A 27,408-nucleotide genomic window follows, 5' to 3' on the forward strand; every position below is an offset into this window, starting at 1 on the left:
GGCACATATATGCAAAAAACACAGTAAGGAAGCCCGCATCTGCGGGAAGATGGAAGCTCTGTGCGCCGAAGCGAGGAACCGAATAGGTGGGCGGGTTAAGTGGGCCTGTGAGGAGAAGCCGCAATCTCACGTTCTTCCAATCATGACATCGATGAGCTGTTGCGGTTCAGGGTCTTCCGAATAAAAGCTTCTTCATTCCTCAAAAATATGGGATCCAGGTCGCCGGAACATGGACGGTGAACTCCGCCCAGACGGGTTTCCCAATGCCCCGCAACAAGAAAAAGAAAAACAAAAAAGAGAAGGGTTATGTTGGACAACAAAAAAAATATGTTGGGAGGCGACTGGCTATGGATCCCTCCACTCTCCGTATTGCGGCACATTACCGCTGCCCGCTTCTCGCTGGGAGCGTCCCCACACGTCCTCTGCAACACGGAAGTTCATGAGTTATTTCATACCCACTGAGGGTGCACACATTTGATTTATGATTATTTATATCTCCAAGGGTGAGGATCACAGTTGCTTGGCCGTCCAATGGCCGTTGAGACGGCTCACAACGCAAGAATGTGGGTCATCGTAACCATGTGCACGGGCCCCTGGGAGCGAGAAGAGTGCTTGGCCGATTTACCGGGGGTTTGATTGGGTGTCGGTTATCGCCAAACGGGCGAACCGGAATTGTAGGGCTCGAGATGTGAAGTCGTGCCACGATAACCATGTGCTGATCTCATTTAGGGTTATGTGAGACCGAAATGCGTGTGTTCCGTCTCGGCAGGGAGACTAATACACAGTCGTACGTAAGACGTCCCATGGCTTGGTGTTCAGGAATGGCAATCGATCGTCCGGCTTCTCTGCGACTGAATAAAAATAATAATCTATCAAATGAAGTGGTTTGCCGGAAGATACATGGGAGAAAGTCATGCATTCCTCCTTGCTGACTGTGTAACTTGCCTGGGTTTTCAGCATTTTGTTCTGGACTCTGGCGCATGGTTCTAGCTTTTCGGATTGCCCAACCGAAAGGATTCCGTCCCAGGATGCGGAGCAAGAAGCGTTAATAATATATTATCGCTTCTTCACTCCAGCGATATTATGGCATCCGGAGTAACTCTACCCCTGTTCTGCCCAGCCTGTCGCCGCGGAATGCTTCGCAAACCGCTTCCCGTCTGAAGACGAAGTCACCAATTGCAAGGGGGTTTGGGGGAGACATAGAGTCTCGAATATGTCATCTGTTAATTTGCCGGGATGTCGAGATCCGCGAATCAATTATTACAGGGCTTTTTTTTTGGGCCAGTTATCACTCTCTCTCGGGAACCACTAAAGGAGTGCAAAACTGGCAACGAAGGCGCTGAGGGGCAAATGAAGACTAATTAATCAAAAGGAAGGGAAAAGGTGGTGCGGTTGCTCCGCGGATCGCTGTTGCCGGCACATCGTCGTCCTGAGATGAGTTCGAGCTACTCTGAGTGGCTGGGACAGTTGGCCAGCCGATCACCATAAGTAAAAAGTGGCACGAGTGCTGCGGATGCTGCCATGTACACAAGTAACTTGAACGAAGCCATCCGTTGGCCACACGAAACGCCCCAGGCGGCCGGAAAGCCTGAGCTGATGCGTTAGCTCATGCAGCGTCACTCATTATTAATTCCCGAAGCAAGCAAGTTGAAGATGCACATCTCCATCAGCTCAACGCACAGAGCTCTCAAGTTACGTTCCCGGAGCGCCCGGAGGATGTGGTCGCATCCCTCGATGGAGCACAAGGCGGAGAGTTGGCGATGGCCCATGTGGAGGAGCTATCCCAGATGCGGGGTACGGAAGCGCCATTCCGTTCCCAATGGAGGCGACCGAAGCGCCTCGATTAAGCGTGGTTTGAAAAAAAAAAAAAAAAAAATCTCAGATCAACGTGAGGTGAGCTTTGCTGAGACGCTAGACCAGCGAGCGAGTGGGAAAGATGAAGCAGACGAAGGTGTTCGTTCGCTCAGTTCTGGCTCGAGTGAACGCCATGTGACAGGAAATAGCAGAAGACGACTCTGGCGCGCCGACGCTGCTCGAAGGCAGTGTGTGGCCTTGCGTTGCTGTGTATGACGCATGAGTCCAAGGCGAGTTAACCAACCGACTGGCGAGGCTTCTCAAAGATTGCTCGTGCCGGTTCACATCCTTATCTGCTGTGAGACCTTTCCTGGACCTGGGCGCTCTCCGTCCCGGCATCGCTCAGTCGGGCAGCCCTGTTATAACTCACTGCCTGCAGACCAGCGACCATCCCATTTCACCTGCACCTGCAGTGATAGTCCATGTATCACAAGCTCAGCCACATGGAGTCGAAACCATGCCATTGTCCCGTGTCGGTGGATCACAAAGCGTGGCATCCGGCTTTCAATATGCTTATTCTGAACATAAGACCGCAAAGCCCAGGCTCGAATTTTAGTTCTTCCAATCATGGAGATCCCGCGGCCAAATCTTAAATTCTCAGACTTTTCCGGGCCAGCGACGATCGGGGGGGCCCTTCTCAGGCGGTAAACATGGTCTGGCAAACTTTCGAGGTGAAACAGACTGTCTGTGTTTCTCCATAACACATACGTACATCTGTATCCGGTCGTCCCCATGCATGCATGCCCATCCATACTAGGACGCGCATGCAACCCAGTCTACGGGTCAGCTAACTACCATGTACGGGGTCCTGACGGTCCATTCGTTCAAAGCACCTTGTTCTCACAAGGGAAATTGGTTTGGTAACTGAGCTTGAACATGAACAGAGTCGAGAATAGTGAGATGTTACGGCAGCGGAGCAGGTTGTTTTCACTGGGGAGGTGAAAATCCTTCTAAGCTTCTTGCTTGATCATAGAATACGAGGGACATCATGGCATCTGGGTTCCCAGTCAAAAGACCCTGAAGAAAATATTCACGAAATCAGCTCATATCGCAGCATGTACGGAGCCTACCTCGAATTATCGAGAAATTGGTCAGCAGAAATAGCAGAAATATCAAAGGCCATCGGCCCTCGAGCCGTGAGATTATGGATGATACGCTCGTGGAGAAGCCTCGTCCCGGTGTCTGAGCAACCGACTGGAACCTTGCATCCGGCTCAACCCCAGGCTGGCTATATTCGGAACATTTGCGTGTTGCACGCGTTTGGGCCCTTCTTCCGCCTTCGCTATTTTCTAGCTGCAGAAGCCTGATCGTCGCCTATCGACCCCAAGAAAGCAAACAGCGTCATCTTATTGGGCCCACACAATCCGTGGAATCCTGCCGTTACAACCTGTCAAAATTTAGCGAAACCTCGGCAACCAGGTTAATCCTGAAACTCTCCTCGAAGTTTGATTATGATTTCGGTAGGATGCGCCGGCTCCAGAGCTGTGCGCAAGTCCTGCGGGAATCCACCCGATAAGACGACCAAGGGCTCCCGCGAATTTACTTTCGGTTCGATCTGACTAAACTCTCTAATCCCTGAGAATCGCGAAGCCTCCGCGAACTAAAATTGAGCCTTCTATTATTACTGTAACTCCGGAGTACATATGTAACCGAAACAGCCTTCGTAGAGTTACGTTTGCAATTTATTTTCTTTCAACCTGCTCTACCCTCGCCGCTCCTTGTAGGGCAAAGGCCAACCCTTCCCTCGGTCTCATGGGCACATGGTTTCAGTTCCGGCGAATATTCAGCCAAAAATCTGTGCCGTTCCGATGATTAAGTCGCGTCGCGACGAGATTTAGGACCATTTCTCTTGTGAGCAGCGCGAAGGGAGGGAAATAACTGGACAAAATGCACGGCTCATACCTCCCATCGCAGCCGACTCAGGCAAAGCAGCCAATCCTATACAGCTCGCCCTCCTTGACTTCCGACGGTCAACCGGGTGCTGCAGCCCGTGAATCTTCGCTTAAGCACAGCCCTCTCTCCCCAGATCGGCCTGGTAATGGACTCAAGATCTCCCACCTTCTTTATAATTCTGCGTCCCCGGGGACTCCTCCAGCGCTCAGCTCATCCTATCCGAACGCACAACCGTATTCCCGGCCTTCCAGCGGACCTGGCCAACCGCCTCCGCCTCCATTGCTAATTGGTGCACGTCACCCACAAGATCCAGTCGTGGAAGCCACAAATATATCCGTTGGCCATGTGGTTCCCGCGGCCCAACAGCCTCACAAACGAGCATATAGACAGCGAAGGAAAGACCCCAGCTGCGATGCGTGTCGCGAGCGAAAAGTCAAGGTATGGAATAGTGAAGCTGAGCAGATCACCGGCTTTGTTTAACGAAGGTTATATCTGCGCCATGCATAGTGCGACGCCTCCGAATCCTCAAGCTGTACGGAATGCTCGAACCGCAACGTGAGGTGTCTGTTCACCAAGGAAACCAATAGGCGCATGTCTTCTATAAAGTTAGTCTTCTAGACCTCCGCCCTCCATTCAAAAGTGGGTTAACGTATCTGAAGACAGGTCCAGGACCTTGAACGGCAGCTAGCGCAGGCAAAGCAGCAATTACATCAACTTCGCATGGGATTGCCAAAGCCTGATGATCATGATTACGATATGAGCGATGGAACCCCAAAAATTCCCGAGATTGGTTGTCGACCACACCGCATCAACACTCCAAGCGCGAAGTACAACTTTGCGGGTGTATGCTCGAAAATGCGACAGTACGGCCAGGGACTGATCAACTTCCCCCTCACCCCGTCATATACTCGATATCAATCTCCGTTAACGTCCGATTTCCCATCTCTACCGCCGAAGAATGTGGCCGACGTCCTCTTAAGGCACTACTTCTCCTCCATACACTCAATCTTCCCAATCCTTCACTGGCCAGCCTTGTTGGACGACTACGACAGAATATATCGCGCTGGCTCCCTTCGTGGTGTTCCACGCGGCTGGGCGTCTGTCTTTTTCGCAGTCTTGGCTTGCGGTTCTTTACATTCCCTAGATCCGGCATTAATCGTGAAAGGCAAAGAATATATTCAGACCAGCTTTAGCTTAACCGACCTGTGGCAGGACTCGTTCTCCGTAGATCCAGCCCGAGCAGCAATGCTAATCAGTCTATTCTTGTACGAAAATAATCTAAAATCGGCCAGCTGGGTTTGGTTAGGCTGCGCGGTGAGAATAGCGCAAGATCTCGGGTTGCATATCGAGTCAGGAAGCTGGGCGCCTCTCGATGCTGAGATGAGAAGGCGAATTTGGTGGTCCTTGTATGCCTGGGAAAGGTTTGGGGGTTCTATCTCATTTTAGAGCCTTACTCTGATACTGATGTGCAGCTTGATAGGACTCTTGTTTTGGAGCTGGGCCGGCCGCTCATGATCCATGACGAAGATTGTGACACCGAGTTACCATCTGCTATCGAAGAACATCTTATCTCAGAAGGAGCTCCAGCTCCGCCAGAACCCAGGACTACTCCCCTTCTTGCCACCATTCATGTTCTACGTTCTGCATCTCAACTCGCAAAAGCACTAAAGTCCCAGGTGATCTCTCCGGAGACTTTGGAGAAATTTGAGTGCCACTTTAGGATGTGTCTGGGGTCTTTCCCTCCGGAATATTCGGTTAACTCGAACCAGTACCTCGATCCACAGTCACTGCCCCCGATTATATGCCTTCAAAACACCAGACTAGTCCTCCATCGCCACAACGTATCGCCTGCTTGTTCTCCCGAAATGAGACGCACTGCCCTTGAACAATGTCTAGCTGTTGCCCATGATACCACTCGCATATTAACACGTTGCATGCGTTCTCCAGGCTCTTTGGATTCTAGTGGACCTGGGACTGGAGAGTGGCGCTATTTACTTGCGGCCGCGGCAAATACGGTTCTTTGTACGCACATATGGCGCTGTATCCTTCTCCTCCTATTCAAAGCCGAATTCTCTGCTGCATTGGTATGCATCCAAGCCAGCGCTGCGATTGGCGACGTACGAACCGTGAACAACGCGGCTGGGCGCTACATCTCATTCTTTCTGAAATGCCTGCTAGAAAAGCAGCAGCATGGGGAAATCATGCATTTGGAGCGCGATGAAGAAATCCTAGCATACGTTTCTGCTGACCTCCAAGCCCGGATCGATGGCAGTTGGGTATGGCAGAATAGCGAGAATCAATCACCGCTCACAGCTACTCCGCCGCCCACTTCTTCTCCGTCGTCGACTGCATCGCCAGTACGGGGTCGATTCGTAGACCCACCAAGAAGTGAGCCTTCGCGCAAAGATGAATGTGATCAGGACTGGGAGGGTTGGGAGTGGCTTGAACAAACGACTCAAATGCTTCTGTCGAAGCAGCAGCGGCAGCGGCAGGTTTCTGCAACGGAAACTAAAAGATCTTTCTTTATTGAACCGAAGCTGGATCGTCCTGTGGAGAGCTTGAGCGGATCACAAACAAGCCACACCAGTAATTCAAAAATGACGATCGCGAGTATTATATGACCTTTCAATATTCTTTTCTCCCTATATCTCATCACGTTTAGATCGAGCGTTGATATACGAGTTTTCAGCCTACCCACACTGAGATAAAGTAATAGCGCATCCTCGAACCTCGATGGTGGACCGATAACCAAAGCCAGAACCCCTCCATTCCCCGGCATGACAGAGAATGCAACCCGAGGCAAGGCTTACTTTTAACCGTGCCAATAAGAGGCACGTGGCGCTGTGACGATATAAACCGTGACCCATCTAACCTCTGAGACTCGGCAAAATATGTACGGCACATATGCATGCGTTCCCAAGTTTGCAGATGAGCAAGGTCCGGACGGCAAATGGTGCACCGGACGGGGATGGAATATCTGGAACAACTACTCCGTGGATATCCAATTCGGGATACGCATCGCAGCCACATTTAATCCCATAATGATCTATTTTTTAAACCATTCTGATACCCTCTCAATGCAGTATGCATAATTACCTATTTATCTATACGACGAAGTGAGATCCTTCATGGACTTAGCTTTGGAAACATGCAATAATAGAAAGAATTGCAACGGAACATTAATTCCCTATATTGAAATCACATCCTTCTGCTGCGTGGCTCAGCACTCTCGTCTGCTCGAGTGTAAACGTTCGTATACAATAACCCTGAGCCATAATACCTATATATAGGACCTACAATACCTAAATAAAGTAAAAATGAACTAAACCAGATACCAGAATTAGAGAACCTAGAAAATCATGACGCCAGTGAGAAATACATTATGGTATTCCAGACCTCATTGACCGTGAAGAGCCTTCATCCAAGCTCGATCGTCCTATGCTATAAAACGGACACATAAATGGGCCAGGTCGGGTGCATGGTATACATGATGGCACAACCGGCCAGGACATTAAATTCAAGCGACAACAAAGTGTGTATGCCAGGGCCCTTCTATGTGGGTAGGGTAAAATAAAAAGGGTGCACCAAAAACCTCCAAAAGCATCATCTCACATAAAAAGAGCATACGAGCAGTTTTCAAACTGCACTATAGCCACCTCTTGATCCGGGACCTTGGAGGGTATTTATTACCCTTCTACCCCAATCCTTCATAAGGTAAGGGATATCGCGGATGGTGTCACCATGGGGCAGCAGGTCCCAGCCTCGCGCGCCGTAGCGATTGTAATTGAGCCAAGAGCCAAAAATGAGATATGCAGCAACGCAGAGGAAAAGACTGGATTGGGTTATTCGACATCAGCATAATACCCAGTAAAACACAGCATATCCTCAAGAAAAGTTAACTTACAGGATGATAAGCCAGGTGAAAAATCCCCAATGGTTTGACTTCTCGCCATCTTCTCCTTCTGAAAAGCCTTCACAGGCATATTTTGTTCGCCAATTTAATCTCAATACATCGATCTTGTCAACTTCTCCATAACTCTTAAACTGAAGGCTTTTCTGTTTTTCAAGGTTGCCCTTGTCGTCGCCTTCGGAAACCTCCTGGCCTGTACCGTCGGGCTTTTCATCTACTAGCTTGCGTCTTTGTTGCTTATCTTCGTCATCTAGACCGCTGCGCTCTTTATCGCAGATCAATTCTATCACGGCTTGTTGATCGCGCTTTAGGTATTTACCGCCATGCAGTTCGATCCGAAGACCTTCTTGTTGGGAGTCGCTGGTCTTCAAACGGGTTATTTTGGGATCGAGTGATCGGCCAGAACTGTGGGCGTAGTTCCCTGCTATGGGGATGGTCCCCGATATGATCTCATCGCCTTCTTTGGGCTTTGTTCGCTCGATACCGCACACTACATAGTAAAAGAAGTGGGTATTGTTAGTCAGTCTACCTGGTAGAGTTATGAAGGAGGGCGAACTGCACCATATGTTCCGCTCGGGCATTGGCTACTCTTGGGCAGAGGCTTGCATAGGTCTAAGGTGTATGTGGTGTTGATAACAGAGGGAGGATGATCGACAACGTTGTAAACCGAATGCGGTCCACCTAGTTTACTCACGTCCCACGTTTTACCATCGACGACGATTTTGGTACAATCTAGCTGTGCCAATGGCAATACGGGGAAAAGAGCGAGAAGAGAGACGATCGGGAGTTCTAAAGGCGCTTTCATGATGGCTGTGGGAGTGGTTGAATGTGGTTGGGTCTGAACGGGTTATCCCCGGCGACTTCCAGCAGTGAGTGGTGAGGGACAGCTAGGCTGTCGCGACAGGGAAAGGCTTCCCCAGGCTATGAAGAGAGAGAACGGAAAAAAAAATTGGGACGATCCGGACACCAAGACAAAATCACCAACTGCGAGAAGTGCTTGAATTGAGATCCGCCGTGCCTGGGAATGCTGGACACGCGATGATGATGGCTACCAGCCGTCGTCACTTCGATGCCAAGCCACTAGGGCGATGCGGTGATCACTCCCGTCATCCCCAGGCGGACGAGCAGTTTTGGCTGAGAAGGGCGGGAGGAAAAAAAAAAAAAAAGGAAGGAAAAGAACAGAAAACGTGTGAGAGCTCGGCCTCTTGGTCACAACTAATTAATCAACCGGGCTGGTGGATTAACGGACGGGCAAAGACAGGCAAACCCAGACACAGTAGTTAAACTCGCTTGTATGTATTCCCAGCGCGGCGTCCTTCTAGCTCGGGCGAGCTGCCTTCCGATAGCCTATAACAGAGCTCCAAATGGCAAATCCTCACGGCGTCTGAATGCTTAGCACTGAGTAAAAGATAGGTAGACGTTATATCCCCTCACACAGACACAATGATGCTCTCAAGGCGCATGGTCAGTTCGTCCTCTACAAGTACCCGTATACCCCCCTCATCCAACCCCTCGTTCCGCTGACCGTCTCACTCCGCAGCTCTCGAAAGAGGACGAGGAAGCCAGCCACGGCGAAGAGACCGAAGTCCGGCGCGAAGACCAAGAGAAAATAAATCGTTTTAGCAGACTACACCAACGAGAGACGGCATTAGAGGAGCAACTCAAAACAAAACAGGTGCAAAACCCTTCACCGTTGGCACTCCCATTGCCAAAGACACCCTTAATAACACTACCCGTAAACTCCAGAAAGACAAGGAAGACCTTGAAGAAATATCCGCCGAACTCGATCTCGCCGACGAAGACGAACCGGTCCCGTAAGGATAGCTCCTTCATCCACCACCCATTTGAAGAACTCCGCAACCTAACATTCTTTGCCCAGCTACAAAATCGGAGACTCTTTCATCTCCCTGCCCCTCCCAGAAGCTCAGGCTTTACTCACAGCCTCCTCCGAACAGATCGACGAGGAAGTTTCAAAGATAGAAGGACAGCTGGGTGAATTACGAGATGAGTTGCAGCAGTTGAAAGTCGCTCTGTACGCGCGGTTTGGCAGGAGTATTAACTTGGAGACTTAATAAAAAGATAAAACGTTGGCTGGAGTTGGACGTTGAGGCCTGTGAGACAAATATAGGCTTACAGTATGCCGCCACGAAGGCCCGGCGTTTGCATGCGTGGAAGGGAATTGGCCACATGGTAGAAAGGCATCAGACGCATTGCGAAGTCAAGATTTCTAACAATGCACAATGTAAGGAGCGTTGCATAAGACTGTGTATAATTCCCAAGTTCAAAAGGAGCGAGACCCTTTGGCCAACCTATAGGTGTGACATGTATTACTTGTTTGTTCTGTGAAATCCGTATATCAAATTCAACGTCATATCCAGTCCTTGTTCCCAACCCACCCAAGTTCGTTAGCGACGATCGAAGCCCGAAAAAATAGAAGCAAAACCCGGAATCTGATTCAAACCCAAAACAGCCCTATGAGGCCTCAAACCTTCATAGCAAACTGCTTCATGTACAAGTAATCCGACATCGAGCGATTAACGGCCGATCTGATAATCTTCGCTCCCTTCTCACCATACTTCTCGCGCCATTCACACTCGAACTCCTCTTCGGTTTTTAGCTTCTTCTTCTTATTCGAGAAACGTTAGAATCCTTTACCCACGATAGACAAGGGCCTCACTTACATGGAGTCTAGGCTTCAAGGACGTAGAATGCATGGCATCCTCGTGGAACCCGGGCCACTTCTCAAACGCTTCTTTAGCAGTGGCTTGGTCCTCCTTGCTCTCCCAGTTGAGCATATCAGGCGTGAATTCTTCTCCAACGCTGATGCAGAATCTCTCGATGACACCGGCTGGGTTATCGAGGAGGTCATCCGCATCAACAACACAGATTTCAACTCCTTCGTGGGCATTTGAACCGCTAGCACCGTGATTGCCGTTCATCACGGCGGAGCCGTTTGCGGCATTCTTACCACTGGCGAGGTGGGGCCCAATCATTTGGACACCTCGAAGATAATCGAAGAACCTGCGAACCTCTTCATATCCAGCTTCGGATTCGTAGAATTCGTAGAAACCAGTGACTTTATCCAAAGGCGGGATGGTGCATCTGTAGTATGACGGGATGCTGTAGTGTGGATCGCGGATCAAGAATGCAAAATGGAACTTTGAAAGAAGCTCCTTGGGAACAACAGTTGGGTTGCCAGGCTCATGGGCGACCCCGTTAGAACTGACGCCATTGCTTGAGTGGGCGCCGTTGACGCCGTCGGCACCCTCGGTTCCAATGCCCCGTTTGACCTGCTGCAAGGATGGAGCGATGCTGGCAGGTTTGCCATCTTCCGGGAAAAGATAGTAAACCATGTCCTTGATGAAAGGACGAGGACCCTGCTTCACGGTAAGTATACTGCACCTCAACGGCATTAAAATGCGGAACACAATGGTTCATGGGTTAAACTAGGGGAACGACGTGGTAAGAAGGGTGGTCTTCGGAACGACAGGGTCAACCGTATACGCTCATCTTCGACTTGATCGCCCGAAACGAAAGGTTCATTTCGAAAATGGTGTCACTGGTGCCAAAGAAACAAATGCACGGGACAGCAAGGCCTCGAACAGTACGAGTAGAAGAAGGGGGTTGGAAAAGAAGCAAAGGCGAACCGCAATTTCTCAATGACAGGGAAATGGGTCAGACCTCAGATGCTTCTCTATCTAAACGCTCAAATATTGTCTTATAGGTGGAATTGCTAAACCCAGTAGCAATTCTAGCCTCCTCGTCATCCTCATATCTTCTGCCTAGCCTTTCTGGGCCATAATAGAATGCATCGCCAAAAGGCTCGTGCACGCACCTCAGCGTATCACGGCGGGTCATGAAAACCTAACGTGGAGTCAATCCTTGTCCTAGATGTAACGATATGCCAGAGTCATTCGATGGAGGGGTCTCCGGCTCACCCTTTCGAATGCCGTGGAGCAGGCTCGGGGATGCGTAGCCACGAAGATCGGTTTTTTAGCCATTGTTGCTGTTGTGTATATTGTGATATATAGATTTTAAAAATATTCGATATCAAAAAGAATAGAGGGGGAAATCTATGTTGACAAGAAGGTATGGTTTGTAGAGAGCTGAGCTTCTATAAATGTAGCTGTTCTTTTTGAGGTTGGAAGCAGGGCCTGTGAAGAAGCTGAGGTATGTTGTTATGCAGGTAGTCACTGCTTAGGAGTCGCAGTCCCCCCAGGTGGTGAGATTCAGCAGAGACTGTCAAATCCAGCTGCAGGTGAAGGTAAATGACGACAAGACCCAAAACTCTGAGGGTCGAATGTCGAGACTCGAGGCTTCAGTGCGAGCATAGATATATATTTAAGAGGCCGACCTGATATTCAGCCTGGCCCTTTTCCACGGAGCGGGGAGAGTGAAATCTCAGCAGATGACGTCGATATTTTCCTCCTCGGCGGGAGAACGAAAAGCCAGCGTCTCCACGGATAGAATCCGTCCTGTACCTCTGCCCTGAGCATCTTCGCCCTATCAGTGTGGAGCGTGTTCCTTTGGGAGGTTCCACGGCCACTTGGATCCCTGCTGGTCGCCCACAACTTTGACTTTATGGCGGGCAAGCCCAGTTCCCACCACGCCCAGTCGCAGCAGGCCTTAAATGGGGACCGTCCCTGTTCTTCACCCTCCAAAACTGGCCAGCCTCGGAACGGATGCCCTGCTCAGCAGCCTCAGCAGCCTCCGCACCAACGCTGACAGTCCCAGGCGAAAAGGTGTGTCTGCAGGTGTTCGGGAAAAGGAAACCTGATCCGTCCCGAGCAACGGGATCTCCTTCGCCGGCTATTTGTCAACGAGCTGCGAGTCAATGCTGCTTTCGTGCGACAGATCACCTGTCAACGCCAAAACCCAACAGCTAATAGGGAGTAGTCTCCGGCGGCTTCGGAAGGTGTTGGAACCTTCTCTCCCACAGGGCGAAGATTTGACCCAGCCGTGGTAACTTAAATCATGAGCCCTTTTTTTTTCCCACCCGCCCAAGGTTATTCTTCGTATGCAAGTACGGAGTACGCATCACCTCGGCCGTGAGGCGAAAAAGCTAGGGAGTTATCACATTCTTGAAGTCGTAGCGTTCCGCGTCTCGACGTATGCACTCCACTGTAGACGCAGCTAGGGCACGTCCTACAATTATCCACAGTTGAGCGAACTTTACGCTGTTGCCTCGACACTATCTCCTGGAGTCACCAAGCCGTGTGTTGGTTGTCGCGCTACAGGCTGGCTCCCAGTGGAACAACCAAGTCACAGAGGATGATAAAGAGAGCGAGGGATTCCACTACCGTTTGTGAGATCAAAATACATTCACCAATGATCACTTTATCCAATAGTTCAGGTTCTCAGAGAAACGGCTACGTATGTATCTAGTCACATCCACTTCACCCCTACTCGACATGGCTCGATAGGCCTCTTCGCCAGATTTAATGGGAATCTTTGCACCCGATGCCGAGCACATCACGGGGCAAAAAAATTTCCATCTTCCTTGGGTCATTCAAATTGGGGTCTGAAGAGATGTCAATGAATTGGACTTGCAAACCCTTGCCCGAACCAAACCACTCTGGCTAATTGCCCGTAAACCGCTGAAAAAGGGGCCCGAAATCATGGCTCGTCTATTAGGCCTCCTTCTGGCAGCTGTAGATAGACTGAGGCATCATGATAAAGTCTTTCCTCGTACATACATACATACCCACCAAAGGCGATACCTCAACGGGATATTAGCAACGCGCTTAAAGAGAGAAGACAAGCCCGGACTATGGTAGGACAGATGGGTGTCCAAGACTGCATATTAGTCCCTACTAGTTGGCGGATACGCCCGTGCTACAAGGGTGGATAATACATACGACCGCCGGAAAACCTATGCATACTGTATGTGAGTTTCCATTCGTCCTCACCAAGTTGGACAGGTCGTCTTCAGTTATAGCGTTCAACGACTGCGACTGTCTGCAACAGCCATTCGGCATCGGGGTTCAACTGGGCCGGGGAAATCCCATGTTTCGAGACTCCCAGGAGAACCCTTGAAATGTCGGGCGATTCCGCCCTTAGGCAGGGTACCCTACGTACCCTGCGTTAAAACAGGGCTGATGGACTTTGGAACCAGGTACTCTGCAGGCAATAAGGCGAATGGGAGGTTTGATCTCGTTTGAAAGAGGCCCGGTTGAAACGACAGATGCATGGAATGAACGTATCTCAGCGCATACACCGGTCTGAACGAGACCAGCAGACGGCGGACAGTCGTGTGTGAACATTTAACTCCACATCTCTCTCTCTGATAATGCATACTCTGGGAGGACCTGGCCGCAACAGAGTACTGGCTTGCAATTGGGTGTTGGAAAACATTCAACTGGACAAGTGCCGGGATGCGTTTGCAAAACGGTGACTGATATAATTCTCCGCAGCTCGGCCCTGACATTCGAGATCATGAGGCTCGAGGTGGATGTCTTTCAAGGCGCCAAATCGCCAGTGAGGCTGGTCTCCTGCATTTTTGTCACTTCACGGCATGAGCCTTGGTTGCTTAGCGGTAATAGTTTTATGCCCTTGAATGACTGTGCCACAGCTGCAGGCTGTCGGCGGCTGGCGTTCCGGGAAAGGCGCGTCGCTGCTGCACTTTCCTGTACGCTCTTTCGCATTTTCTGAGATTCAAACCCCCCCCCTTCTTTCCCGCTACAGAAAGAGTTTCATCGTCTGCCCGAGCCGGGAAGGAGCAATTGGACAAACAGAGCCTCGCTTCTTTGTGTGTATAGATATTTTATTTTTATTTGTTTATTTATTTTTCTTTTTATTTTTATTTTTATTTTTTTTCCCCTTCCCCCTTTGCAGGGCAAGAGCAGCAGCCCAAACCAAAATTGGGCAGGCGCGCGAAGGGGCAAAAAAGAAGCACGTTATAAAATTGGCAGGAAGTTCCTGCCCGTTGCGGGATCCACGTGGTATGATTGGTGGAGACCGCCCGCCAGTGGCCCAATCAAAAGCACAGTATCACGTGGGATTACGTCGTTGATTCTGGAAGCCGCCGCGATTTTCCCGAAACGCCTCGAACTGGCGTGAAGCGGCGAGCACAGCAGGCCAGGGAAACCCCACGCTCGGATCAGAGCTATATCAGGCCTTTGTTGCGGTTCGTCCCTTGGTTGTCTCTCCCTTCTCTCTCTCTCTTCTTTTTCTCCTTGTACATCTAAATCACACGAGTTTCATAACTGCATGTTATGTACTTTTTCTTTTTCTTTTCTTTTCTTTTCTTTTCTTTTTTTTTTTTTTGAAAGAGAACGGCCTTTAAGAACGCTTTCTTTAGAGGAGTTTCTTTTCTAGCTTAGCTTGAACCCCTTAGGCCCTCTCCGATATTCCCAACAATGAACACTTCTCAATTCACAGACAGGGCCAACGAGGCCATCCAGCAGGCTGGAGAGCTTGCTGACCAGTTTGCACACCCCGAGATCGCACCCATACACCTGGCTGTTGCCCTCCTGAATCCCATCCTCGCCGAGACTGAAGATGGAGGGAAATCAGCGCCCATCCCCCTCTTCAAACAGGTCGTCGAAAGAGCCCATGGCGATACACAGCAGCTCGATCGCTCCCTGCAAAGGGCCCTGGTCCGCTTACCCAGTCAGGACCCCCCTCCCGCGCAATTGGCCATCTCTCCCGCCCTAGCCAAGGTCATACGCTCCGCCAAAGAACTCGCCAAAACACAGAAGGATAGCTATGTTGCCATCGACCACCTTATTATCGCTTTGGCCGGGGACTCTACCGTCAAGCGGGCCTTGGCTGATTCGAACGTTCCCGACGTGAAGATGATCGACTCCGCCGTCCAGCAGATTCGTGGGACAAAGAGAGTGGACTCCAAAACTGCGGATTCCGAGGTGGACAGCGAATTCCTCAAGAAATTCACCATCGACATGACAGCCCTGGCGAGAGAAGGGAAGATAGATCCCGTCATCGGCCGAGAAGAAGAGATCAGACGGGTCATCAGAATATTGAGTCGACGAACCAAAAACAACCCGGTCCTCATCGGTGAACCTGGTGTAGGTAAAACCACAATCGTCGAAGGTTTGGCCCGACGAATCGTTAACGCTGATGTTCCTGCAAACCTCGCTCATTGCAAGCTCCTTTCTCTGGATGTGGGTGCGCTCGTCGCTGGCACCAAGTATCGTGGCGAGTTCGAAGAGCGCATGAAAGGTGTCCTGAAGGAAATTGAAGAGTCAAAGGAGACGATCGTTCTCTTCGTCGATGAAATGCACCTTCTCATGGGAGCCGGTAACAGCGGAGGAGGTGGTATGGACGCTGCTAACCTCCTCAAACCAATGCTTGCACGTGGGCAGCTACATTGCATCGGCGCGACCACCCTTGGAGAATACAGAAAGTATATTGAAAAGGACCAAGCTTTCGAGCGGCGTTTCCAACAGGTTCTCGTTAAAGAGCCCTCGGTCAGCGAAACCATCTCCATTCTTCGAGGCTTAAAGGAGAGATACGAGGTCCACCACGGTGTCAACATCCTCGATGCAGCAATAGTCTCTGCTGCGACATTGGCTGCCCGTTACCTCACTGCCAGGCGACTTCCAGACTCCGCCGTCGATCTCATCGACGAAGCAGCCGCCGCAGTTCGCGTTGCTCGAGAATCACAGCCTGAAGCTATTGACAATATGGAAAGGCGACTGCGCCAGTTGCAAATTGAAATCCACGCTTTGGAACGGGAAAAGGATGCCGCCTCGAAAACACGATTGGAGGTCGCCAAGCAAGAGGCAGCCAACGTCAACGAAGAATTACGGCCGCTCCGTGAAAAATATGAGCGTGAGAAGCAACGTAGCCGCGATATTCAGGACGCAAAAATGAAGCTCGATCAGCTCAAGGTTAAAGCAGAAGAGGCCACACGATCCGGCGACATGCAAACGGCTTCAGACTTGGTTTATTACGCCATTCCAGATGTTGAAAAGCGCATCGAACGACTGGAAGCAGCTCGAGCCCGCCAAGACGCCGAAGCGGTTGCTCAGGCTGGGGCGGAGGGCGAGACTCTCCTCGCCGACGCAGTTGGCCCGGAGCAGATAAACGAGATTGTTGCTCGATGGACGGGTATCCCGGTTACCAGGTTGAAAACATCGGAAAAGGACCGGCTTCTCCATATGGAGTCCCATCTAGGCAAGATCGTTATTGGACAAAAAGAAGCTGTTCAATCGGTCAGCAATGCGATTCGGCTGCAGCGTTCGGGCCTCGCGAATCCAAATCAACCCCCCAGCTTCCTGTTCTGCGGTCCCTCGGGAACAGGTAAAACTCTTTTGACGAAGGCCTTGGCTGAATTCCTCTTTGATGACCCCAAGGCCATGATTCGATTCGATATGTCGGAGTATCAAGAGCGTCATTCTCTCAGCCGTATGATCGGGGCTCCCCCTGGATACGTGGGCCATGACGCTGGTGGCCAACTCACTGAAGCTCTCAGACGTCGTCCATTCTCTATTCTCCTTTTTGACGAAGTCGAGAAAGCTGCAAAAGAGGTCCTTACCGTGCTCTTGCAGTTGATGGACGATGGACGTATCACCGATGGCCAGGGAAGAATCGTGGACGCCAGCAATTGCATTGTCGTCATGACGTCCAATTTGGGTGCTGAATACCTTTCTCGACCTAACACTGCCGATGGAGCCATCGATCCAACCACTAAAGAGCTTGTCATGGGCGCTCTGCGCAACTACTTTTTACCCGAATTCCTCAACAGAATTTCCAGCATTATCATTTTCAATAGACTATCCAAGCGTGAAATTAGAAGAATTGTGGACATTAGACTGGGCGAGATTCAGCGCAGGCTCGAGCAGAACGATCGAAACGTCAAAATCTCTTGTACAGATGAGGTCAAAGACTATCTTGGAAAGGCTGGCTATTCTCCGGCGTACGGTGCCCGCCCACTGTCCAGGCTCATTGAGAAAGAGATTTTGAACCGACTCGCGGTGTTGATACTCAGAGGAGCTATCAAAGATGATGAAGTCGCGCGTGTGGCGATGCAGGGAGGCCATATCACGGTGCTCCCGAACCACGTTGGCAGCGAAGACGAGGACGAGGAAATGATTGATGAAGATGAAGCTATTGCAGAACTGGAAGACGACATGGGGGATAAAGACCTCTACGAATAAAGCGAAGAGCTTTAGACGACTTTATGATAAAATGATGGGTGCATTGACTTGGGTGTCTTCAAGTTTGGTGTTTTTCTTCTTTTTTTTTTTTTTTTTTTTTAGCGTGACGACTTTGCTATTGTTTTTTCTCCTCTTTTTTTCTCCAAGCAGAAGTCTTTAGGAGCTGTGTTTCTATCTTTGGAGGATATTTTGAATAATAGTTGAATCCTATACATCTTGTTAGACAAATTAAAATAGTATGTTGCGCATGGAAGCAGCCGAGCTTATGTTGGCTGTCTTTATCTGAATTTGACTTCACTAACTACGGAGTAGTTAAAGCAATTTAACTAACTAATCATGTGACCCCGCGTTTTCAATTAAAAGAACCGGGCTCAGACGCGACCTCACGTGTTCCGATCCAACTCCCTGTGGTATCAAACCTCCATCCTTCAGTTGTTAAGGCGCGTCTGGGATGATAGCGGGAGTATGATGCCCGGTGAAGATGCCATTCAAGCCCTTTAAGCCTCCGCTCATCCGAAGGCCGCCCTCCGCTCCCCAAACGCAGCACGATACCTCTGAATCGGTTTCCCAGCCCTCCGCTAAACGGCGTCGTATCGGCGACCAGGCCAGCGATGTAGCGACTGAAGAAGGAGTGAAGCCTAATGGGACAGTACATGTTGTGAAAAGTGGCCAGGCTCTCTATCGGAAACCGTCGATCTTGGCGAATAACTCGTCCAAGCTTCTCGATAAGACTGGGCGGAATGACACGGCAAGCGGCGACGGCGGCGTAGAGGGCTACTACAATGTTCTTTGGTGAATGAGGCTCCGATTTTCTATTATATCTATGTGTACGCGTGCATCGACCGTTGCTGACAAATGCGTGGTCTTACCACGCTTGCTCTCTAGGCGAAAATTTACGGCCAAAAAGCATAGGACATGGGATGGTGACGGGATCTTGTCCCTTCGAGGTGGCTATGCCTATCTCCAAGATGTTTCTGGAAAGGACATGGGCCGGATCATGTTCAATTCTCCCCTAAAACCTGGCTCAGCGCTGTCCATTGGCGGGAAGGATGTTGAGGTCGACTCAATACTTTCCAAGGAAGAATATCTCGCCGGTCGTTCATTCCTCGGCGTAAATAGGGAGTCGCCTGATGTATTATTGAAGAAGCCAGAGCTACCGCGAATGACACCGATTAGTGTCTCTCGCATTGGTTCCGTACGAAAACCAGATGCTACTAAGCCGGCAGTGATTGGAAGGAGGGTAGAAGTACGTGAGGCCGAAGAAGCTGTAAAAAAGGTGCTTAATGTTGCAGCACCAAAAAGTATTGCAACGAATAGTCGTTTCAAAAACCCCTTGAAAGAAGACTCTGTACTGCCGTCGAAACCGAACAAAGAAGTCACTCCACGACATGACCAAAACCAGCCGGGAGCAATCGTGATGAAACGCCCAGAATCAGTTCCAAAGGATAAGCAGATCGTTGATGTCGTCGTTGACCCTCTCCTGGGAAAACATCTTCGCGAACATCAGCGCGAGGGTGTCAAGTTTCTTTACGAATGCGTTATGGGAATGCGCCCTTTCAACGGTGAAGGGGCCATCCTTGCGGATGAAATGGGACTTGGGAAAACATTACAGACAATAGCTTTGCTGTGGACTCTAATGAAGCAAAATCCAATATACGGGGCATCCCCAGTGGTTAAAAAGGCTCTCATCGTATGCCCGGTGACGCTGATTAAGAATTGGCAAAAAGAATTCAGAAAATGGTTAGGAAATGATCGACTTGGCGTGTTTGTTGCGGATGGAAAACACATGAGGCTTACGGATTTTACGATGGGAATGAGTTATAATGTTATGATCATCGGGTATGAAAGATTACGAACTGTGCAAGAGGAATTGGCCAAAGGTCGTGGGATTGATATCGTCATCGCAGATGAAGGGCACAGATTGAAGACCGTTCAGAATAAAAGTGCCCAGGCGATTCAATCCCTTAATACTGCTCGACGTATCATTCTTTCGGGAACGCCGATTCAAAACGACTTGAGTGAGTTCTTCGCTATGGTGGATTTTGTCAACCCTGGTCTGTTGGGCACTTTCAAAATGTTTATGAAAGAATTTGAAGGCCCTATTGTGAAGTCCAGGCAGCCAGGCGCGTCCAAGAAGGACATCGAAAAGGGTGAGGCTAGAAGCGAGGAGTTAGCAGGTCTAACGTCCAAGTTTATCTTGCGCCGGACCGCAGATATCCTTTCTAAGCATCTCCCACCCAAAACTGAATATATCCTGTTTTGCAATCCGACTCCTGCCCAAGCGAATATATACCGCCATGTGATCGCCTCTCCGATATTCCAGTCAGCACTCGGAAACTCGGAGAGTGCTTTGCAGCTTATTACGATTCTAAAGAAGCTCTGCAATAGTCCTTCTTTGCTCACTCTAAAAGTCTTAAAGGATGAGAACCCGAATTGTACAATCAGCTCTCTCATATCGACCCTCCCACCTAATCTGCTTCGACATTTTTCACCCGCATCGAGCGGCAAAATTAGAGTTCTGGACCAGCTGCTCCACAACCTGCACAGCACAACGTCGGAGAAGATTGTGCTAGTGTCAAACTACACATCAACTCTCAACCTTCTCGCGGCTCTTTTGTCGTCTCTATCCCTCCCATATCTACGCCTCGATGGTTCTACCCCAGCCAGCAAACGTCAATTCCTTGTTGACGATTTTAACCGCTCGTCATCCAAATCCTGCTTCGCATTTCTCCTTTCTGCAAAAGCTGGGGGGATCGGGCTCAATCTCACCGGCGCCAGCCGCCTGGTGCTCTTTGATGTGGACTGGAATCCCGCGACGGACATCCAGGCCATGGCGCGTATCCATCGTGACGGGCAAAAGAGACACTGTCACATCTACCGAATGTTACTTAGAGGCGGACTCGAGGAGAAGATCTGGCAAAGACAAGTTACGAAACTTGGTCTATCAGATAGCGTGATGGATCAGAAAAACAGCGTAGCGCATTTTTCTAGGGAAGAATTGAGAGATTTGTTTAGACTCGATGAGGATGCCGAGTGTCAAACACATGACCTTTTAGGCTGCGAGTGCGAGGGGAGAGGAAGAGATGTTTCAATTATAGCGGATGTTGGCGATAATGGGGACAACCTGTCTGACTCCGAGAGCCTCACGGAGAGTGACGGTTCAGATGAAATCCCAGATCCGCCTTCGCTAATCAAGGCGTCTAAACTTCTCAGCCATCCATCAACCGGCGAAAGAAAAAATGCTGCCAACAAGAGAAGAAGGAAAATGCGCTCTCTCATGCAGTATTCTCACATTAGCACTCCACTTCTCGTCACCAAACATAGAAAATCACTAGAAGAGCAGATTGGCGACGATGTTCTTTTATCGTTACTCGGAGAAGAAGGCAACGGGGTCCGATACTTGTTTAAACGGGATGGCTTCGCAGGGTTATCGACAAATACAGACAAAATGGGGATTTAATGAGAAAATAGTACAAGATATGGTTTATAATTGGGTCAGATATGCTTATAGATACCCTATACGACATTAGACTAGATGCAATGGCCCTATGTGCATCGATAAAAACAATCTATAGTTACACCGTATCTACACTTCGTTTGGTTCGATCCCTCCCGAGCTATGGTGGAATGAAAATTCAGCTCATTCCTAGTACGAAAAGCGGGTTCGTCAATGTACATGGATACATAGAATGCCAACGTCTATACTTGATATTGTGACCATCGTGTAGGACAAGGGTATCAATGCCAATAAAGCAAATCAAAGGGATATATAACGCGTTAACAGGTCATGGGATCATTAGGCATGAATAAAAGTCAAAAGCAACTGGCTGCAACCCTTTTTTTTTTTAAAAAAAAAAAAAAAGGAAAAGAGGGGGGAAAAAGAAGCAGGAAGAGCTAGAAATGAAAATCCAGCCATGTAACTAAGCAGGAGCAATTTAATACCTCAATTTACCCACCAGTCCGAACGTATACGCAGTCTCCGCCTCGCTCTTCATCTGAATCATATAAATCTTAAAGCTACCTCCCACAACTCCTCCTTCTTTCGCAACACCCTGAAAGTCTTCCCATACAGACACAGCAATGCCAGTTCTAGCCACCCGCTCAAAGCAACTCTCTCCTAGACACACATCGAGAAGCACCTGCCCGTAAGCTTTCCCGTGGATAAGTATACGCTTCTCATGCTGACGAGACGGTAGGGTAGCGGTATGTAGAGCAGCAGAAGCTGGAGGAGATGTTGCTGTCGCCCCGTCTGCGCCAGTTTCATTCTCAAGAGCACCAGAGGAATCCCGAGCACTCTTATAAGATGTTCCGGGTGGCGACGCAGCTGGCGAGGCAGGAAGGATGGTCAATCTTGCAGCACCCATGTCGCGCCATTTCGACGCCGACTCGCGGCAGTAAAGTCTGATTTTTGCATTTGTAAGACCAATTCCACCCGCTGCAAGCTTAGACTGTTCTTGTCCTTTACCGTTGGGTGGCCCTACAGGGAAAGAATTAGACCCAGACCGGGTAGATGTAGAATAGAGGCTTCCACCACGGCCTGTACGGGAAGTCAGAGTCGATTTGGCGATGCTGAACATCTTGCTGCCCGCGCCGAATCTCTTGAGTGCGGAAAATGCGCTGGCCATTGTCCCAACACTGCTTTCAGTAACACCAGCAACAGAAGGAGCGGGTGCACTGGTAGCGCGATAGCTACTTTTTGAAGAACCGCCGTACCAGCTAAACCAACCGCCTCCCTTAGAAGACCTCGTGGAGTTATAACGCGAGAGTGGTGCTTGCTGATTTGAATAAGGGCCACGAGCGTTCTGTAAAGCAATATATGTTGGATTATTAATACGGGACTGGTTGATAAGATTGTAAAGTTGGTCGCATTCATCTGGGCTCCGCGAGCGGAACATGATATTATTTCCCGAGAATCTCAGTTTAGATTTTGAAGTCGGGGGTGAGCGAATACTGATATCCAGTGCTGTTCCTCGTCGTATTGGTACAAGAGGCGTCAATTCCAAGGCGATAAGCGGCTTTCCTTGCGGAACGCCCTTATCTGACTCGGGGGAATCCTCGCTCGATTCGGGTATGGGCTGTGAGTGAGCAGGGCCCATTTCGTATGCTTCTATAAGACCTGGAGTTACCACAATGCTGCACTCGTCAGTGTGCAGTGCTTCCCATGAACCCTTATCATGCCAATAGTATATAGATGCAATCGTCTTAGACGCCTTTGAAGGCTGGGATGGAACAGTCTTGTAGGGCGCTTGCGACGGGGAATTAGACGGAGATAAGCTCTCTTCAGGCAGAGTTGGTGCAGAGGGAGGAGGTGAGACTTTATTAACGCGCTGTGCGTTAATCGGTGGCAATGGTGTTACGATGTCGTTGCCTTCCAATTCTTCATCCGACGTCTCCGAGGAAGAATCAATCGTATGGCGTTCAACAGTTGAAGTTGTTGACTCGGTGGATTCCGTAGCTGTAGACGGTTCGTATTCATGTTTTAAGGGAGATGAAGTCCGCCTATGACGGGCCCAGGGTGAAAAGGTAGGAGTTGCTGCTGAAAGCGAAGATTGCTTCGAGCGTGAAGGGCTAGGAGACCTATGCGGTGGGGGTACAGGAACATCTTCAGTATAAATAGGGTGATCGTTCGACTCACTTCGGAGGAACGGTTCTTCGGCACTCTCGTCGCGCTTCTTCGGAGTCTTAGGCCTAGAAGAAACCGGGCTGCTATCAGCAGCATGGACAGGGGGCGATGGTGGAGTTTCTATTGGCGTGCGCTTTCTAAGCCTAGGTATAGACGGTAGGTCCAGCGACGGCACTGGAGACACAGACCGTCTACCCAGCCTTGTGACCTCCGCAATAGGTCTCTGCCCCTTTTCGGTACGTCTCATCGCTCTGAAATCTTTCAATTCGGGTGAGACAGATCGTGCCAGCAATTCAGAATTACGCTTCCTCGCTTGTGGTTCTGCTTCAGGGGGAGCGATTGCCGGTTTGATATCCTGTTCAGGAGTTCGCGCATCCTCGGAGGATATCGGGCTACTTGGGGAAAGCGGGCCATATTTGGACCGTCTCTTCGCTTTTGATCTCTTCAACGTCGTTGGTGAAGCGCCTCCAGCCATTTCCATAGCCTCATTAAGGCATCGAGGGGTACGTACTACTGTGTCCAGGGCTGGAGGGGTCCGAGGATCATACCCTGCTGTTTTTTGCACAGTTGAAGCATTGCGCGATGACTCCGGAGACGTCGAATCTCGAGAGACCTGGAGAGCAGCGTTTGCAGCCCGATCGTCTTCAATTTGGGACTTGAATCTCAGAGCGTTTTCACCGATGGGGACTCCAATATCAGTCGGACTTGGGATAATGCTCCTCGTCGACACAACCGATTCAGAGCGTTTAAGATCAATTTGTGGATGTACTTTCTTCTGCTTGGCTCGATTAACGAAACTCATTGATCGATTTATCTTCGGTGGGACTGGGCTGAGGCCGAGCATTTGGACCCATTCGAAACCAATTTGTTCGTCTTCTGTTTTCAAAGCCAAAAGTTCGTACCAATTGCCCCCCTCTTCGGGTACTCCCCGAACCATTATGACAATTTCGCCTTTGCTATCCCCGTTCCTGGCCGAAACTCGACCGTGGTCGATTGGCGGAAATAGGAGCCAACGCCCGGCACTATCGACCTCACATATGAACAAATCTCCGCCAGGGCCATCTTCCGTTGCATTATCTCGCAGCAATAGCTCAGTCCGGCAATCAATTTGCTGTCCAGTCGTATGGAGGAATGAAAGGTCAAAAAAGTCACGGGCACGGACTCTCCGACTTGATTTCGCCTCGACATTCTTCAAGACTGCTAAAGTGTGAATATCACGAGCTCGGCTAGTATCAATAGCATTCGCGGCTTCGTCTTCAAGTCTTGCTCGTTCTTCATTCGCCCTGCGTCGGGCATCAGTGACAAGTGATTGATACTTGTCCTGGATCTCCTTGGTCTTGGGAGAGGACTGTATGTAATTCAGTCCTTTAAACGTCTTTGCAAGATACTTTAATCTAACAAGGGGCCTCTTAAGCAAATAAGCGACATCAACTCGCTCCCCATCACCGTCAATTACGTCTCCGTTTTCGTCTTGTGACATGCCAGCGTAAAGGCTTTGAGCATCCGAGTTCGGGCCCTTGGAAAGCTCATCCGGATCTGGAGGAGCGAGATTAACCACGACATCTTGAAAGCCAAGCCGCCATGCCGATAGGTAATCAGCATAGACCTTCTGTGCTCCTTGAGCCCAGGCCAAAAGAGCTTCAGGATCCTCTAGGGGGATCCGTTTATGGATTGACTTCAATTTTTCGAGTGAGACTCCCATATTCACGATGGGCCTCGTGAAGCTATCCTCATCAGTAGGTTTGGCACTTGGACGGAATAAGCCAGCAGCAACTGCGGAATCGGCCTTCGATAGGACAGATGTCAATAGCACGGGAATGACGCCACCTACGAGAGTCCTGAGCTCTCGCATGTACTTCCCTTCATCTGACGCAAGTTCTCGCATGATATCTCCCACAGTAGCAGTGGCAAGGCGACTTCTATTTGTACGAATGCTCCTCGCAGACCTGATACTGCGACTGCCACCCGCCGGAAGGGACAACACAGACATTAGATCGGAATGAGTGGTAAGTTTGCGTTTCAAAGATCTAGCACCAGGGCCAGGAATGGAGTTGGGGTCGAATTGGTCTCTAGTTTCAGATTCGGATACATCGTCATGTTCTAGGGCTGCCGGCAGTTTGTTCATATTCTTTGTAGGCTCCCCACTTGGCTCTGTTGCCGTACCTAGAGTGTCCACTGAGACAATTGTAGATAATCTGTGCATACCGGTACCGGGGAATAGCCTTCGTAAGGTTAGAGGAGGAGGTCGTTCTGCCGATGACCCTTCCGAGCCATCCGAAGAGACAGGACGGTCGAAGACGGCGGACGCTTGAATAGCTTCCTCGATAGATTCGTGCAGCATTGACATTCGACGGTTTTCCATGGATTCTGGTCGTCTGCTAGCTTTTGATCTCTTCAAATTAGGTGGAGACGATTCTGTACGATCGTTCCGTGTAGAGCTTGGCTCCTTCTGGTGGTCATCTTCGTCGGTGCCGCTGAAGCGTTCTTGGTGTCTACGCAAAGTTCTAGACTTGCGTTTCGTAGAGCTGCGATGGCCTTCTGACCTCGAGTGCCGATTGGGATCACTGTCCTTTTCATTGCCGGAATCGCTTCTTCGGGGTGAAGACTTCAAAGGAGCTGGTATCTCCACGTATGGTTCATGGTCGCTGACGAAGGGATCACTAGTTCTCGAAAGCCATGCTTCCACCTTGGATCCATGGGATTGCTGGACGGGAGGTAGATCCTTCTTAGAGAATTTCCCTTTTGGCTCGCCGACGACTTGGTTGATGAACCCGCCTTTTGTGGATTTCATATATCGAGGAGGGGTCTTCGTTTTAGGTGTTGCAGCTCGGTTTTCCTTACCAGATAAGCTCGCAGCCTCACTTGACTCGTTCGGTTTCGAATGATCGCTTTTGTATGGGAAATCGTTAACTATGTATTTTGCCTTCACTTCTCTTCTCGTAGATCTGTGCCTCGAGGGCGACTTCTTCGTATCGCGGCCATGGTACTTGTTCTTGTGGTCTGTCGAAGAGTTACTTCGTTCTGAGCCATCAGAGCGCCTTGCGCCCGGCGACTTCGGCTCTCTCAAAGGTCCAGCGTAGACTTTTATTCCATCCCCAGATGTTGGATTGCCATATTTTTCCGTTCTTTTTTCAAACTTCTCCTTGGTTTCTTCATATCTATTGCACGCGTCGGGGTGTTTTCGCGATGTCCTTTTCGTAGGTGAAGGCGAATCTGCCGGGATCCTATCTTTTCTCCAATGTCCGTCACTCACCACCCGTTTCTTCGGTGCAGTACCGATCGTACGATTTGCTATCTTCTGTTTCTCGCCCTCCTCGGGCTCACGCATCCTCTGTTTCCCAGCGCCTTCCTGACCGGATCTGTCCTTTCGTTTCTGTCTGGCCGCGAGTCCGCTCTCCTTACTGCTCCTGTCCCCTTCGCCGTCGCCGTCGCCGTCGTCGCTTGCCCCAACATCGGGAGCAATCACAACACCACCGCCTTGCTGCTGCCATTTTCGAACCTTTTCCCTGACCGTGTTGGTGTCATAAGGCCCTAAGGGATCGCCCAAGTCCAAGCGTTTGGGCTTCGAAGCGGGGTTCTTTGCACTTCCTCGATTGGAAGGCCGATGCGGAATACCGGGTGAGGGCATCTAAATTGAGCTATAGCATTAGCAAGATAAGAGTCAGCCCGCACAGCTTCGCTTTTTTTATTGTTATTGGTGTTGGTTGCGAAGTGATAATATTGGTGTTCTGGTTGGTTCAAGCGGGATTTGTTTGTTTACATACCATCAACTATGGAAGATACAGCACAATACACATTGTCTAAGGCTGAGATTTTCACAGTAAAGCTCAAAAGCTTAGGTTAGATGCAGAGAACCAGATAAGGCATCAGGAAGAAGGAAGAAAATGTGGAGATAGTGAACTGTCAGATTTATATCTGGGCTTGCTGCATGGTCGACGTCAGTGCGATGGGGGTTCGAGCGCCTAACAAACAAATCAGCACATGCACCGTTGCGCGAGGATCGGTTT

General features: G+C 49.9%; 7 protein-coding genes across 8 annotated transcripts; 4 read left to right on the forward strand and 3 right to left on the reverse strand.

Moving 5' to 3' along the window:
* Window positions 1-3,692: 3,692 nt before the first annotated feature.
* Window positions 3,693-6,368, forward strand: D8B26_002803 (uncharacterized protein; the record flags this gene model as incomplete). The annotated part of the gene is made up of 4 exons (XM_003068875.2): window positions 3,693-4,185; window positions 4,255-4,352; window positions 4,407-5,168; window positions 5,228-6,368. Exons 1-4 carry the CDS (start codon window positions 3,742-3,744, stop codon window positions 6,366-6,368), a joined length of 2,445 nt encoding a protein of 814 aa, XP_003068921.1. The 5' UTR covers window positions 3,693-3,741.
* A 730-nt stretch (window positions 6,369-7,098) lies between these two features.
* Window positions 7,099-8,677, reverse strand: D8B26_002804 (uncharacterized protein). Its single transcript, XM_003068874.2, has 3 exons — window positions 8,219-8,677; window positions 7,652-8,147; window positions 7,099-7,579 (listed from the first exon to the last, which is right to left on the reverse strand). The coding sequence occupies exons 1-3, from the start codon at window positions 8,460-8,462 to the stop codon at window positions 7,384-7,386; spliced, it is 936 nt and encodes a 311-aa protein (XP_003068920.2). The 5' UTR covers window positions 8,463-8,677; the 3' UTR covers window positions 7,099-7,383.
* A 125-nt stretch (window positions 8,678-8,802) lies between these two features.
* D8B26_002805 (uncharacterized protein) lies at window positions 8,803-9,729 on the forward strand (the record flags this gene model as incomplete). Of its 2 annotated transcripts, XM_066123953.1 has the most annotated exons (5): window positions 8,803-8,949; window positions 9,067-9,121; window positions 9,198-9,332; window positions 9,404-9,471; window positions 9,537-9,729. In XM_066123953.1, the coding sequence occupies exons 2-5, from the start codon at window positions 9,101-9,103 to the stop codon at window positions 9,727-9,729; spliced, it is 417 nt and encodes a 138-aa protein (XP_065980028.1). In that variant the 5' UTR covers window positions 8,803-8,949; window positions 9,067-9,100. The 2 variants fall into 2 exon arrangements, with proteins under 2 accessions (XP_065980028.1, XP_003068919.1); XM_003068873.2 differs by lacking the exon at window positions 8,803-8,949 and having other exon boundaries at window positions 9,011-9,121.
* Window positions 9,730-10,139: 410 nt separating this feature from the next.
* On the reverse strand, window positions 10,140-12,028 carry D8B26_002806 (uncharacterized protein; the record flags this gene model as incomplete). Its single annotated transcript, XM_003068872.2, has 4 exons — window positions 11,596-12,028; window positions 11,339-11,521; window positions 10,339-11,034; window positions 10,140-10,283 (listed from the first exon to the last, which is right to left on the reverse strand). Exons 1-4 carry the CDS (start codon window positions 11,656-11,658, stop codon window positions 10,140-10,142), a joined length of 1,086 nt encoding a protein of 361 aa, XP_003068918.2. The 5' UTR covers window positions 11,659-12,028.
* A 2,849-nt stretch (window positions 12,029-14,877) lies between these two features.
* Window positions 14,878-17,992, forward strand: HSP98 (Heat shock protein hsp98). The gene has a single exon (XM_003068871.2). It carries the CDS (start codon window positions 15,016-15,018, stop codon window positions 17,776-17,778), a length of 2,763 nt encoding a protein of 920 aa, XP_003068917.1. The 5' UTR covers window positions 14,878-15,015; the 3' UTR covers window positions 17,779-17,992.
* Window positions 17,993-18,211: 219 nt separating this feature from the next.
* RDH54 (helicase) lies at window positions 18,212-21,324 on the forward strand. The gene is made up of 2 exons (XM_003068870.2): window positions 18,212-18,570; window positions 18,664-21,324. The coding sequence occupies exons 1-2, from the start codon at window positions 18,260-18,262 to the stop codon at window positions 21,236-21,238; spliced, it is 2,886 nt and encodes a 961-aa protein (XP_003068916.2). The 5' UTR covers window positions 18,212-18,259; the 3' UTR covers window positions 21,239-21,324.
* A 94-nt stretch (window positions 21,325-21,418) lies between these two features.
* D8B26_002809 (uncharacterized protein) lies at window positions 21,419-27,029 on the reverse strand (the record flags this gene model as incomplete). Its single annotated transcript, XM_003068869.2, has 2 exons — window positions 21,419-21,424; window positions 21,735-27,029. The coding sequence occupies 2 exons, from the start codon at window positions 27,027-27,029 to the stop codon at window positions 21,419-21,421; spliced, it is 5,301 nt and encodes a 1,766-aa protein (XP_003068915.2).
* Window positions 27,030-27,408: the final 379 nt, after the last annotated feature.

The sequence above is a fragment of the Coccidioides posadasii genome, chromosome 2 (genome assembly GCF_018416015.2).
Source record: "Coccidioides posadasii str. Silveira chromosome 2, complete sequence".
In the NCBI taxonomy this organism is placed as follows: domain Eukaryota; kingdom Fungi; phylum Ascomycota; class Eurotiomycetes; order Onygenales; family Onygenaceae; genus Coccidioides; species Coccidioides posadasii.